The 14,554-nt window shown below is 48.1% G+C and overlaps 2 protein-coding genes across 6 annotated transcripts in view; one reads left to right on the plus strand and one right to left on the minus strand.

The window, feature by feature from the left end:
• LOC134352787 (zinc finger protein 271-like) overlaps nt 1–8,004 on the minus strand; it is a 47,201-nt gene extending 39,197 nt beyond the window's left edge. The window contains exons 1-2 of the mRNA XM_063060254.1: nt 7,867–8,004; nt 5,802–6,970 (exon numbers count right to left, since the gene is read on the minus strand). Of these exons, the coding sequence (XP_062916324.1) occupies nt 5,802–6,517 (716 nt within the window). The 5' untranslated portion in view covers nt 6,518–6,970; nt 7,867–8,004. The remainder of the gene's footprint in view (nt 1–5,801; nt 6,971–7,866) is intronic.
• Nucleotides 7,949–14,554, plus strand: part of LOC134352781 (gastrula zinc finger protein XlCGF42.1-like) — a 146,856-nt gene continuing 140,250 nt past the window's right edge. For 2 of the 5 annotated variants that reach the window (XM_063060231.1, XM_063060232.1), the window contains exons 1-2: nt 7,949–8,080; nt 10,612–10,680. The gene's annotated coding sequence lies outside the window, so the exon portion shown is untranslated. The remainder of the gene's footprint in view (nt 8,081–10,611; nt 10,681–14,554) is intronic. The other 3 variants (XM_063060233.1, XM_063060235.1, XM_063060234.1) reach the window with 3 other exon arrangements.

Below are 14,554 nucleotides of genomic sequence, written 5' to 3' on the forward strand. Positions count from 1 at the left end.
GTCCCCGGCTGGGCCAGGTCAGTCAGAACTGGAGTGGCCACATAGCGACTCTTCCTAACAAACAGGGAAAATGGAGGACTATCCAACGTTACCACTGATACTATCATGACCCTGGCCTTCCTCCCAGATTCCGCTCTTGACCAAGACGCTGAATTCCCAGATAACCCGGGTTTTTGAGGTAAACAGTGTCCATCCTCCTGAGTAAGGGGAGTAGAAAGTGCTTGTTCCCTGGCACTAAACTGTGAACAGCCAGATTTTTGGGGAAGTCAGCTACACTCTCTTTATTCTTTTCTGTAATTGACAAATGTCGGCAACAGCGTTTCACTGTTTTAAGTGTGGGAGGAACGTGAATGGAAATTTCAGCTACTGGAGGAACCAACCACAGATTAATCTGCAGTTCAGGTGGGTGTGAGCTTGCATTTCAGTTCTCCATCGGACTCCCACTCTCATCTCTGTCCTCCCGCAGTGCTCCAATGAAGCCCAACCCCTCATCTTCTGAGCATGTTGTACCTTCCAGAACTCAATATTGAATTGAAGAATTTCAGATCACCTGTCTTTCTGGTTCAGATCTGACAAGTGGGGTAAATAACCTTAACTATATGTTTTCACTCACCGCATAAGCCACCTGACCTTGCGCTACATTCTGAAAGCCACTGGCAACCGAGGAAATGCATTGAATCAGTATAATATTCCCATTTTAATAGCGTAAGGATGTGTTTCATCTGGTGCAAAGTGATTTTGATAATAAGCCTGATTGATAGATACTTTCTGAGAAGGCACAAACAGGAGAAAATCTACATTTGCTGGAAATCCAGAGCTGCACACACAGAATGCCGGAGGAACTCAGCAGGTCAGGCAGCATCAATGGAAAAGGGTAAACTGACAACATTCCAGGCCGAATGGAAAGGAAGAGGAGGACAAGTCAGAGTAAGAAGGTAGGGGGAAGTACAAGGTGGTAGGTGATGCCAAGAACATCGATTTCCTGAACTTCTGATAATTGCCCCCCATTCCCCATTCCTGTTTCCCTCTCTCACCTTACCTGCCCATCACGTCTCCCTGATACTCCTCCTCGTTCCCTTTCTTTCATGGCCTTCTGTCCCCTTCTACCAGATTCCCCCTCCTCCAACCCTTTATCTCTTTTCCCAGCTCTTTACTTCACCCCTCCCCTCTCCCAGTTTCACCTATCACCTACCACCTCATACTTCTTCCTCCCCTCCCCCACCTTCTTACTCTGACTTCTCTCCTTCCTTTCTGAGAAGGTTAAGGAGACTTGGCGAGTCACTGAACACCCTAACAAATTTCTGTAGATGCACTACAGATTGTACCATGGTCTGGTAAATCAGTTCGAAGATACGGGAACGTAAGGAGCTGCAGAAAGTAGTGGACTCAGCCTAATACATCCCAGACACATCCCTCCTCACCAACGATAACATCTACACGAGGCATTGCCTCAAGGCGGCCTGATCTACCATCAAAGTTCAACGCCATCCAGATCAGACAGTCTTCTTGCAGGCAGGGGCGGGAGGAAAGTGGCTTCTTTAGTTGCTCGCAAACACGAGAAAATCTGCAGATGCTGGAAATTCAAGCAACACACATCAAAGTTGCTGGTGAACACAGCAGGCCAGGCAGCATCTCTAGGAAGAGGTACAGTAGACGTTTCAGGCTGAGACCCTTCGTCAGGACTAACTGAAGGAAGAGTGAGTAAGAGATTTGAAAGTGGGTGGGGAGATCCAAAATGATAGGAGAAGACAGGACGGGGAGGGATGGAGCCAAGAGCTGGACAGCTGATCGGCAAAAGGGATATGAGAGGGTCATGGAACAGGAGTTCCCGGGAGAAGGAAAAGGGGGAGGGGTGGAAAATTCAGAGGATGGGCAAGGGGTATAGTCAGAGGGACAGAGGGAGAAAAAGGAGAGAGAGAAAAACAATGTGTGTATATAAATAAATAAATAACGGATGGGGTACAGGGGGAGGTGGGGCATTAATGGAAGTTTGAGATGTCAATGTTCATGCCATCAGGTTGGAGGCTACCCACACGGAATATAAGGTGTTGTTCCTCCAACCTGAGTGTGGCTTCATCTTTACAGTAGAGGAGGCCGTGGATAGACATATCAGAATGGGAATGGGACGTGGAATTAAAATGTGTGGCCACTGGGAGATCCTGTTTTCTCTGGTGGACAGAGCGTAGGTGTTCAGCGAAACGATCTCCCAGTCTGCGTCAGGTCTCGCCAATATATAGAAGGCTGCATCGAGAGCACGGGACGCAGTATATCACCCCAGCCGACTCACAGGTGAAGTGTCGCCTCACCTGGAAGGACTGTCTGGGGCCCTGAGTGGTGGTAAGGGAGGAAGTGTAAGGGCATGTGTAGCACTTGATCCGCTTACAAGGATAAGTGCCAGGAGGGGTGGGGGGGGACGAATGGACAAGGGAGTCACGTAGGGAGCGATCCCTGCGGAAAGCAGAGGTGGGGGGGAAGGAAAGATGTGCTTAGTGGTGGGATCCCACTGGAGGTGGCGGAAGTTGTGGAGAATTATATGTTGGACCCGGAGGCTGGTCGGGTGGTAGGTGAGGACCAGGGGAACCCTATTCCTAGTGGGGTGGTGGGAGGATGGAGTGAGAGCAGATGTGCATGAAATGGCAGAGATGCGTTTGAGAGCAGAGTTGTTGGTGGAGGAAGGGAACCTGCCCCATTTCTGACACCTCCCTTCCCTTTCTAGATCTTTCTGTCTCTATCTCTGGAAACAGCTTATCGACTGATGCCTACTATAAGCCTACGGACTCTCACAGCTATCTGGACTATTCCTCTTCTCACCCTGTCTCTTGCGAAAATGCCATCCCCTTCTTGCAATTCCTCTGTCTCCGCCGCATCTGCTCTCAGGATGAGGCTTTTCATTCCAAGATGAAAGAGATATCCTGTTTTTTTAAAGAAAGGGGCTTCCCTTCCTCCACCATCTCTGCTTTCTGCAGGGATCGCTCCCTACGCAACTCCCTTGTCCATTCGTACCCCCATCCCTCCCTACCAATCTCCCTCCTGGAACTTATCCTTGTAAGCGGAACAAGTGCTACACATGCCCTTACATTTCCTCCCTCACTACTATTCAGGGCCCCAGACAGTCCTTCCAGGTGAGGCGACACTTCACCTGTGAGTCGGCTGGGGTGATATACTGAGTCCGGTGCTCCCGATGTGGCCTTCTATATATTGGCGAGACCTGATGTAGACTGGGGGATCGTTTCACTGAACGCCTACGCTCTGTCCGCCAGAGAAAGCAGGATCTCCCAGTGGCCACACATTTTAATTCCATATCCCACTCCCATTCTGATATATCTATCCACGGCCTCCTCTACTGTAAAGATGAAGCCACACTCAGGTTGGAGGAACAACACCTTATATTCCGTCTGGGTAGCCTCCAACCTGATGGCATGAACATCGACTTCTCTAACTTCCGCTAATGCCCCACCTCCCCCTGTACCCCATCCGTTATTTATTTATTTATATACACACATTGTTTTTCTCTCTCTCCTTTTTCTCCCTCTGTCCCTCTGACTATACCCCTTGCCCATCCTCTGGGCTTCCCCCGTCCCCCTTTTCCTTCTCCCTGGGCCTCCTGTCCCATGATCCTCTCATATCCCTTTTGCCAATCACCTGTCCAGCTCTTGGCTCCACCCCTCCCCCTCCTGTCTTCTCCGATCATTTTGGATCTCCCCCTCCCCTCCCACTTTCAAATCTCTTACTAACTCTTCCTTCAGTTAGTCCTGACGAAGGGTCTCGGCCCAAAATGTCGACTGTACCTCTTCCTAGAGAAGCTGCCTGGCCTGCTGTGTTCACCAGCAACTTTTATGTGTGTTGTTTAGTTGCTGTTGCTTTCCGTGTTGTTCTGCCGAGCATGAGGGGCAGGTAACGCTGGCGCCGGAATGCGAGGCGACAATTCCAGGCGTGTGGACTGCTAACGCAAATGACACACCCCACTGTACACTGGCAAACCTCAATCTGAATCTGAACCGAACACAACCCTGGGTAAGCAACACTACTTCTGCCTCTGCTTGGTACTGCGCAAGCACTGCCGGACGGCTGTTATAACGCGCAGTCGGTCTGAGAGTTAAACTGCAAAATAAGCTTTCTTGACTCTCACCACTTGGGTCACTTTGCACTAAAATGGGCTTTGCTTATCTTTGTTCTTCCTTGTAAAATGTGTGTACAAATTGTGTTTATTCTTTTTGTGAGTGTTGTGTCTCTGATGCTCTGTGCCTGTGGAGAGGCTGCAAGTTAAGTTTTTCATTGTACGAGTGCATGCGACAATGAACTCGACTTGGATAATAATAGGCCAGGGCAGTGTAGCGGTCAGCGTGACGCTTTCACAGCTCAGGCACTAGAGTTCTGAGTTCGATTCCAGCGTCCTCTGTAAGAAAGTTTGTGCTTCCTTCATGGTCATCATGGGTTTCCTCCTACGCTCCAGATTCAAAGACCTACAGGTTTGTGGGGTAATTGGTCATTGTAAATTGTCTTGTGATTTATTTGATAGCCATCTGTTAGTCTCATGAGACCATGGATTTGTGCCTTGGAGGGTTTCTAGGGTGCAGGCCTGGGCAAGGTTGTATGGAAGACCGGCAGTTGCCCATGCTGCAAGTCTCCCCTCTCCACGCCACCGATGTTGTCCAAGGGAAGGGCACTAGGACCCATGCAGCTTGGCACTGGTGTCGTCCCAGAGCGATGTGTGGTTAAGTGCCTTGCTCAAGGACACAACACGCTGCCTCAGCCACGGCTCGAACTAGCGACCTTCAGATCACTAGACGATCGCCTTAACCACTTGGCCAGCGCGCTGAGTCTTGTGATTAGGCTAGTATTAAATTGCTGGGGCAGAAGGGCCTGTTGGGTGCTGTGTTTATTTACTGGCACACAGCACGGAATAAGCCCTTTGAGCCACGCCGCGCAGAAATCCCCCGATTTAATCGGCCAATCACAGGACAATTTACAATGATCAATCAACCTACCAACTGGTACGTCTTTGGACTGTGGGAGGAAACCGGAGCACCCAGAGGAAACCCACGCGGTCACGGGGAGAACGTACAAACTCCTTATGGGCAGCGTTAGGAATTGAACCCGCGTCGCCTGTACTGTAAAGCGTTGTGCCAACCACTGCACTACCATGCCGCAATCCCCAAATAAAAATAAAATAACAGTAGAACTTCTGAATGATGATCTAAATCAGTAAATCTACCTCAGCTGGCGATTGCACCAATAACAGTGTTGCAAAAAATCCAAAGATTTATTTTGATAAAATAGTTTTATGATGCAATAACGAACTGATCCCCTACCCCTGGCCCTCGTCCATTCCAGGGTTTCCCTCAGGCAGAGGCTGTCCGTCACTCCGGAATCCAGGAGCGCTGGAAAATCGGTGTGTAGCCTGAAGCGCTGGGAGAGGAGGGTGTCTGCTGGCATCGAGGCCAGTGAGCAAGCATCTGGAAGGCCAGCAACACTGACGTCAGTGACGGACAACACCAATACTGTCCACCCCTGAGCAGGAAACATCAGTCTGTTACAGCGAGACAGAAATTAACTGCAGCATCCAAACCTGCACGGGCCGGCAGCAGCTCAGGTTTAAATATTCTGCATCCAGCGCATTTAAACTCACAGCAACAATACCTGCTGGAAGAATTCGGCACACCGAACTGAGTTGTCCACATTGAGTCTAAACAGTGCACCAGACCCTCCTTCACTGATTCCTCCTCCGCAGCGACCCTCTCACCGACACTTAAACTTGCTCCCTCGTGTGAACCCGCTGGTGTATCAGGCGGTCTGAAGACTGGGAAAAGCCCTTCCCGCATTCGGAGCAGGTGAACGGCCTCTCCCCGGTGTGAACTCGCTGGTGTCTCAGAAGGCTGGAGGACCAAGTGAACCCCTTCCCGCACTCAGTGCAGATGAACGGCTTCTCCCCGCTGTGGACTCGCCGGTGGGCTACCAGGTGAGATGACTGATCAAATCCGTTGCCGCACTCGGAGCAGGTGAAAAGCCTCTCCCCGGTGTGAACTCGCTGATGTGTCACTAACTTGGACGACTGCGTGAATTGCTTTGCACACTTGGAGCAGGTGAACAGTCTGTCACTGCTGTGAAGTCGCTGGTGTGTAATCAGACTGGATGAGCGGGTGAATCTCTTCCCACACTCGGAGCAGGTGAAAGGCCGCTCCCCGGTGTGAACCCGCTGGTGTCTCAGCAGGCTGGAGGACTCGGTGAACCCCTTCCCGCACTCAGAGCAGGTGAAGGGCCTCTCCCCAGTGTGGACTCGCTGGTGGGTGAGTAAGGAAGATGACCGACTGAATCTCTTCCCGCAGTCGGAGCAGCTGAACAGCCTCTCCCCAGTGTGGACGCGCTGGTGCGTCAGCAGGGAGGACGACTGAGTGAATCCTTTCCCACACGCGGAGCACGTGAACGGCCTCTCCCCGGTGTGAACACGCTTGTGTTTTATGAGATCACTGGATTGTTTAAAATTCTTCCCACATTCGGAACATGGAAATGGTTTCATTGGCCTAAGATAATACTGCGCAAACAAAATGATAAATCAGGAACAGCGTCTTCCCAATCCGATACCAACTAGGCAGTGCAATTGCTCCTTTTGCAACATCAACAGTCGACTTTTAACAGTGAAATATTTATCTTGAAGAAAGATTACTAGCTCTTGCAATCGGCTGGTCAATGACCACTGGCTCTCCTGCACTCACAGCACATGCTTGCTTTCTCCCGGGGGCGAATGCAGAGGTGACCCTTCTGTGTGGTTTGAAAGGTTGGTCTTCTGGAACACTGCCAACTGAAGGGAAATCTCACTCCCTTGCCGTTGACACGACAGTTTGAAATGTTTTCCCTGAGACAGAAGAGGAAAACATTCCTCCTCCAATAAGCTTCAGGTGTTGATGTGCAGAGTGATTGTCAGGTTCTGTTGTGATGCTCGGTTTGAAGCAAATTCTTCTCCTGGAATACTCTGTTGAAGAATTCATTGAAAAGAAGTACCAGTAAGTACAGGAGAGAAATATGGAAATGATATTCGAATATTCTTTGGTCAGCTGTAACTTGGTGGGTAGCTTTGATTCAGAAGTTTGTGTGTTTTAAAACCAATTCCACAAGCTCAAACATCGAGCCAGTTGCTCTAGTGCAACAGCAGAAGAAGAAGACCACCTCACATTCTGACTGGGTGGTCCGCAACCTGAACACCTAATTCCAAAACTTCTAGGAACTCTTTTATCCAGTTTCCCTCCTCCCCTAATCCACCTGGCCCCATTTCACCCTATATCATTCCCTTCCCCACTTCCATGCTCCACCTCCCTCTCTGACCAGATTCCATCATCTTCAGCCCTTTGTCACTTCCACTTGTCACCCCCCGCAGGCTGACACCATTTCTACTCTAATGCTCCCATCACCTGGATACACCTATCACCTCCCAGCTCTCGCTCCACCCGATGTTTTAGATTGGCTATCTCCCCTTCTTTCCTTCAGTCCAGATTGAAAGTTTCCAACCCGAAACATCGACTTCCATGGATGCTGCCTGACTTGCTGAGATTCTCCAGTGCTTTGTGTGCTAGGTGGTGCACTGTTGGAATGCTGGGTTTAATGTCTACTTGTTCTCTCAAGTGGACATCGAAGATCCCCGGAATGTTTGGAGGAAATGGTGGGAGAATTTTTTCTAGGATCCTACTTTACTATCAGAAATGACGATGATCGTTTTTTTGCTCGTGGAAGCATGCCGTGTATAATTTGGGTACCGTGTTCCCCACTTGGAAATAATCATAGGGTTTTAGTCTATTGGCATAAGCACGAGTTGAGGCTATCCAATGGCGTCCTACTTACCCAGAAATCTCCACGCGCTAGGCAGCGGCTTACCTGCGTGACGGAACGAAGAGCGCGGGCACTAAAGCACCGGAAATTGGATCAGAGAAATGCGCCTGCGTGCCTAGGAAGATTCCAGAAGCTTGGTGACAATTGGGAACATGGCGTTGGTCGCTCAGAGCCGGAGCTCGGCCAGGGTCCAAGGTGTGGTTCCCGACTGGTGTGATATGAGTGCGAACTCCAGAGGCATTGCGGGTCGTCGCTCCGGGTAAGTCCCGGCCCTTCCTCGCTCTCGTTTCGTACCGGGACTCCGGGGATTTTTCCCGCTTCTCGCCGGAGGTCTGGTCGATGACCCGGCCCAGCGTGCTCTGCGACCCAGGTGTGCGCATGCGTGCGACTGGGACCTGTGTCAGATAGAAGGGTTTCTGGAGCGCGTGAATTGTGGGTCGGGCGGCAGCCATTGGTTTCCCTGCTGTTGATGTTTGGCTTTCGGTCCGCGGACAGCGTTTGCAAATTAGGTTGGTAGAGTTGGAGAGAATGGGCTCCCCAAATGCACCAGTGATTGAGATTGCGACCGAAGAGTAAGAACTGAATTTAGCTTGCAATATCTACTGATCTTCTCGGTCGTGTAAGCGACCTTAAGATACAGGAGGAGAAGTCGGCCATTCCACCCGTCGAGTCTGCTCCACCATGGGCTGATCCAATTCTTTCAGTCATCCCCACCCCCCTGCCTTCTCCCCATACCCTTTGATGCCCTGGCTAATCAAGAACCTATCTAGCTATGCCTTAAATGCACCCAATGACTTGGCCTCCACAGCCGCTCATGGCAACAAATTCCACAGATTTATCACTCTCTAACTAAAGTAATTTATCGGCATCTTTGTTCTAAATGGACGTCCTTCAATCCTGAAGTTGTGCCCTTTTGTCCTAGACTCCCCTATCATGGGAAATAACTTTGCCATATCTAATCTGTTCAGGCCTTTTAATACTTGGAATGTTTCTATGAGATCCCCCTTCTCTCCCCCCTCCCATTCTCCTGAACTCCAAGGAATACAGCCCAAGAGCTGGCAGACGTTTCTCATATGGTAACCCTTTCATTCCTGGAATCATTCTCGTGAATCTTCTCTAAACTCTCTCCAAAGTTAGTATATCCTTTCTAAAACTGCACACCGTGGGCTCTTATCTTGCTAAGCAGCCTCATATGCGGCACCTTGTCAAAGGCCTTCTGAAAATCCACTGCATCTCCTTTTCCTACCCTGCTTGTAATTTCCTCAAAAAATTGCAGTAGGTTAGTCAGGCAGGATTTGCCTTTCAGGAAACCATGCTGACTTTAGCCTGTCTTGTCATGTGCCTCCAGGTAGTCTCATCCCTAACAATTGATTCCAACAACCTCCCATCCACTGATGTCAGGCTAACAGGTCTATAAGTTTCCTTTCTACTGCCTCCAACCCTTCTTAAATAGCGGAGTAACATTTCATTGAAGTTCTCCGTCCATTTGAACACCTGTGTTCTATTGCCCCTTCAGGTTTTTTTCGAAGCACAACTATCTCGGTTTCTCTTCTTTCTGGTGAAAAACACCCCATCCGGACACCATTATTAGTCAATCTTCCCAAAGTCCGATGTTCAGAACTGGAGCCAGTACTCTCGCTAAAGTGTGTATAACAAAAAAACCGCTCCTTACTTCTGTATTCTGCAACTCGGTGCATAGCTCTGTTGCCTCAGAGTCAGAAGGTCGGATTTAGAGATTTGCCTTAGTTGAGTGTTGCTTAACCCCTGTAATTTCAGTGGAGACATTGACCTGAATTGCACTGGTGGTTCTGTTGAGGACCTTGGGCTTGTGATAGTTTGTGCTAGCAAATTCCAAATCTCTGTGCCAACGTATTGCAGAGCAATATGGTATGTGCTAGAATTGAGCAGCTATATTGAATTTCATTCACTTTGTCTTTGGCCTCTCAGCTTTACACCAATATTGAATGGTCTCGTTAATTTAAATGAAGACACTGACCTTCAGTAAATAGGGAGACAGCGGTATGCTTCATGTATTTCACTATACGTATAAAATGAACATTAATAAAAAATTAAAATATTCAATTAGTTTTTAAATGGTTTAAAATTGAATGCTAACTGACTGTCAGAGACCGTTAAGTGGAGTGAAACCGGCCTTTGTCAGCACTGGCCCTGGGACTGAGGCCCTTGTGTTCATGGGGCATCAGTCAGTGGACCAGGCACCACTATGGCCCACTAAACTGTGTAATCTGGTCTTTTGGCAGGCTATAAAAGACCCCATATCACTATACTGGGGAGAGGTAGGGTAGGTTTTCCCTGGTATCTTGGTAACGGTGTCCCTCATTACTGGTGCCAGACAGATTGTCTGGTTATTATTACACAAGCTGTTTTTGGGATCTGACTTTGCATAAATTTGTTGTCACGGACTCTACTACATTAGCTGCGCAGTGCTTTGGGAAGTGCCGCGGTTCTGAAATGTTCTTTATCAGCACGTCACCTTTAATAAAGGAAAGGATCGTGATCAGCTGTCTCATTGATCTGCCCCAGCACCTTCAAAGATTGAGGAGATTCTCCCCTGAATCTCTGAGCCTGAACCTTCCTTAAAGCCCATTGAGTTTATGCTGCCTCAGCTCATCTCCCCACCACCAGCCATTGGCTGTGAATCACTTCAGGATTCCTGGGAGTGGGAAGCCTGTTGAATGAGCTCAGCAGCTTCAGATCCCATTGAATGTAGGTTCTGTGACTGAGATTAATTTCAGGTTTTGACATTTACACGTAATCATTTTATTGTAGCAGGAATTTCAGCTGCTTTGAGCAAACAATAACAGAGGATGGCTCCAACTTTAGATGTCCGGCTGACAGGTTGGTAGCTTTTTTCCCCTCTCTTTATCTTCTGTTAGAAAGTAGAATCACACTGGCGACGTGGTATTTCAGGTGTAGTCTCAACAAGGCTGCATAATTTCAATAAAGCATCTTTATTCTTGCACTCAAGCCCTCTAACAGCCTCCCCTTGCGCCTTTGACTCCCACTCCCTCTCTCCTGTCTATCCCCCTCCCCACTCAGTAGCCACGTCATCAGATACACCTGCTTGACAATGCAGATATCTAGCCAGACAATTGTCTAGAAGCAGCCTGGCTCATTAAAGCATGCAGACATGGTTAAAGGGTTCAGACCAAGCAATCAGAGTGAGGAAGAAATGTGATCTAAGTGAATTAGACTGTGGATTGATTGTTGGTGCCAGACAGGGTGATCTGAGTATCTCAGAAACTGCTGATATTTTGGTATTTTCACTCACAACAGTCTTTAGAGTTTACAGAGAATGGTGCAAAAAAAAAAACCAAAAAAAAATCCAGTGAGCGGCTTTTTTGTGGGGCAAAAAGGCCTTGGTAATGAGGGAAGTCAGAGATGACTGGTCAGACTGGTTCAAACTGACAGGAAGGTGACAGTAACTCAGATAACTACACTTCACAACAGCGGTGTGCAGGAGAGCATCTCCGAATGCACAGCATGTCAAACCTTGAAGTGGATGGGCTAGAGCTGCAGAAGACTACAGTGGGTTCCACTCCTACATCTACCAAGTGGGCACTGAGTGCATATCGGCCAATCTCCAATCTATCATCCTACTCAGCCCAGGGGGCATTGTTGTGAAGACGCCTGCCTACGTCAGAAGGGATATACTTGCAGTGAACTGAGAACAACAAAAGGTTCGCCAGGATGAATTTTGTTATGAGGTGGGAGTTCCCCATGAGGGAGAACAGAATTGGCTTGATTTACTCTCTGGAAGAATGAGAGGTAATTTATTTGAAACATACAGAATTCTTCTGTGGCATTTACTTTGCTCAGTGTGTCTGGAATCAGAAGTGGGAGAATTTGGAGAATTCATGGGTAAATAGGGAACCTTCAATTACCTTGCTTAATTTTAAAGTTTTGAACTTTTGGGAAGACAGACAACTAAAATAAAGTCGATTATTTACTGTATTTTTAATAATCTTTAAATGCTTTTGGTTGTTAGGAATCAAAATAAAAATCCCTGAAGAAGATGGCAGAGTTTGTCATTGATACCTGTACCTGACTGGTAGTCCGAGAAGAGTTTATTTATCATATACACTGGGAAAGCACTAGATCCTTTTTCAAAGTGAAAATCTGTTGAAGTCAGTGATTTGTACAGCTGGTCAGGCCCTGCCCCCAGCTTTACTAGCTTTCAAAAGCTGTCAGAAGTGATTTGGGAGCATGATTTTGACTCTGCCACCCGAGGCCCTGTCCCGTCCAGACCAGGCTGTTAAACTTCAGTATAGAAGGCTGTGATTCTAGTTAGCAAGCCTGGATTCCCACCACATTTCCAACAGCTCATTTTGCTGATCTATCAAATGGCCATTCAGCCCAAATGGTGCTAACCACTTTACTCTCTAGATCTGCCTCTTCCAATCACCTTCACAGCTCCATGTTGTCACCATACTCTGGCTAAAGGTGTTTTATCTACCCTCCATATTGTATGATAAATGTACGCTTCAAGATCAATGCACTATTACAGGCAGCTTACAGAACAACCCTGCTAAATGTAATGTACTGGAAAGAACGGCCTGAATACTTCCATAGAAATGACAGTGAAACTGCCCACAGACACTAATGACACTGTAAAGCTGACAGCGAGTTTGGGCAACTGATGCTTTTCCAACTGTTCTCAGCACAGTCTACAACCTTAATCCGAACGGGAGGGTGGGAAACAAGTATATATCCAGGTTGGTTTATCACACCAAGTCAAGTGGTGTTGTGAGGGGGAGCCTTCAAGATATACAGTCAAGCGAATTGTTGAGAACAGGGCAGGTAGGATATTACGTCAGATGGTTCAAACCAAGAAGTATTTCTTTTCTAACGGTGAGAAACTGGAAGGTGTTAATGTTTAGAATGACTGGTCTTTGTACAAATTACTTGGGGCGGGGGTTTTGCACTTGTAGTTGTCTGCTATGCTCCCTATACACATGACAGTGTGACTAAGCACAAGTTGCAGGGCTGCATTCAAAATTGTTGATGGAACCAGTGTTGTCGGACGAATCACAAGTGGTGATGAGTCAGGTTGCTGGAGCGAGACGGGTCATCTGGTTGAGGGGTGTTGTAAAGAAGCCCCTTGTTCAGCTAAAGAGCTAGATGTTGGCTTCAGCAAGGAGAAGCGGCTGCAAACACGCATCAGTTTCCACTGGGGGAAGTCAGAGGTGGAGAGAATCAGCAGCTTTAAATTCCTGGGTGTTAACGTGTGGGATGACTTGTCCTGCTCCCAGCGTATACTGCAGATGCAATCGTGTGTGTGTGTGTGTGTGTGTGTGTGCGTGTGTGTGTGCGTGTGTGTGTGCGTGTGTGTGTGCGTGTGTGCGTGCGTGTGTGTGTGCGTGTGTGTGTGCGTGAGTGTGTGTGTGCGTGAGTGTGTGAGTGTGTGAGTGTGTGAGTGAGTGTGAGTGTGTGTGAGTGTGTGTGAGTGTGTGTGTGTGAGTGTGTGTGTGAGTGTGTGTGAGTGTGTGTGTGAGTGTGTGTGAGTGTGTGTGAGTGTGTGAGTGTGTGTGAGTGTGTGTGTGAGTGTGTGTGTGAGTGTGTGTGTGTGTGTGTGTGTGTGTGTGTGTGTGAGTGTGTGTGTGAGTGTGTGTGTGTGTGCGTGCGCGTGCGTGTGTGCGCGTGCGTGTGTGCGTGCGCGTGTGTGAGTGCGTGTGAGTGCGTGTGTGTGTGTGTGTGTGTGTGTGTGTGTGTATGTGTGCGTGTGCGTGTGTGCGTGTGTGTGTGTCCTCTTAGCACAGTGGTTATGGTCCTTTTTTAAACTGAGTTCTTTGGGTTTCTTCCTCTGTGGAAACCAGTCTGAAGGTGTGTAATTTATACACTCCTTGATGATAAATGTGCTTTGAATCTTTGACGAAAGCTGTGCCTGCACCTTTACTTTCTGGAAAGGAAGACTGGGGAGCTTCAGGCTGCTCCTGAGCAGTCTGATAAATTTTACAGATGTGATTCGAATACGTCACAAGCATATCGCAGGACTTCAGAAAAGGTAAGATGAGGAAACACACACCAGCCCTCAGAGGGACCAGAAGTGGAGAGAGTGAGCAATTTCAAGTTCCTGAGTGTCAATATTTCTGAGGATTTATCCTGGACCCAACATATTGATGCAGCTACAAAAAAGGCACGATGGTTATATTTCATTGGGAGTTTAAGGATATTTGGTATGTCATCAGACACTTGCAAGTTTCTGCAGAGGTACTGTGGAGAGCATTCTAACTGACTGCATCACTGCCCAGTATGGATGGGCATGGGCTACCGCACAGGATCGAAGTAAGCTGCAGAGAGTTGTGAACTCCGTCAGCTCCATCATGGGCACTGGCCTCCGTGGCATCCAGGGCATCTTCAAAGAGCAGTGCCTCAGAAAGGATCCCCATCACCTGGGTCACGTCTTCTGTCTGCTGCCATCAGGAAGGAGATACAGGAGCCTCAACGCGCACACTCAACAATTCAGGAGCAGCTTCTTCCCCTCTGCCATCTGAATTCTGAATGGACATTGAACCCGCGAAACCTACCTCACCACTTTTTATTTCTATTTTTGCACTACTTATTTAATCTAACTATTTTACATATAGATGTATACTTGCTGTAATTGACAGTTTTTCATTATTTATGTATTTCATTGTACTGCTGCCGCAAAGACAACAACTTTCACAACATATACCGCTGTCGTTGAGACCAATTCTGATTCTCGTGGACC

Source organism: Mobula hypostoma, chromosome 10, assembly GCF_963921235.1.
Source record: "Mobula hypostoma chromosome 10, sMobHyp1.1, whole genome shotgun sequence".
Lineage (NCBI taxonomy): Eukaryota > Metazoa > Chordata > Chondrichthyes > Myliobatiformes > Myliobatidae > Mobula > Mobula hypostoma.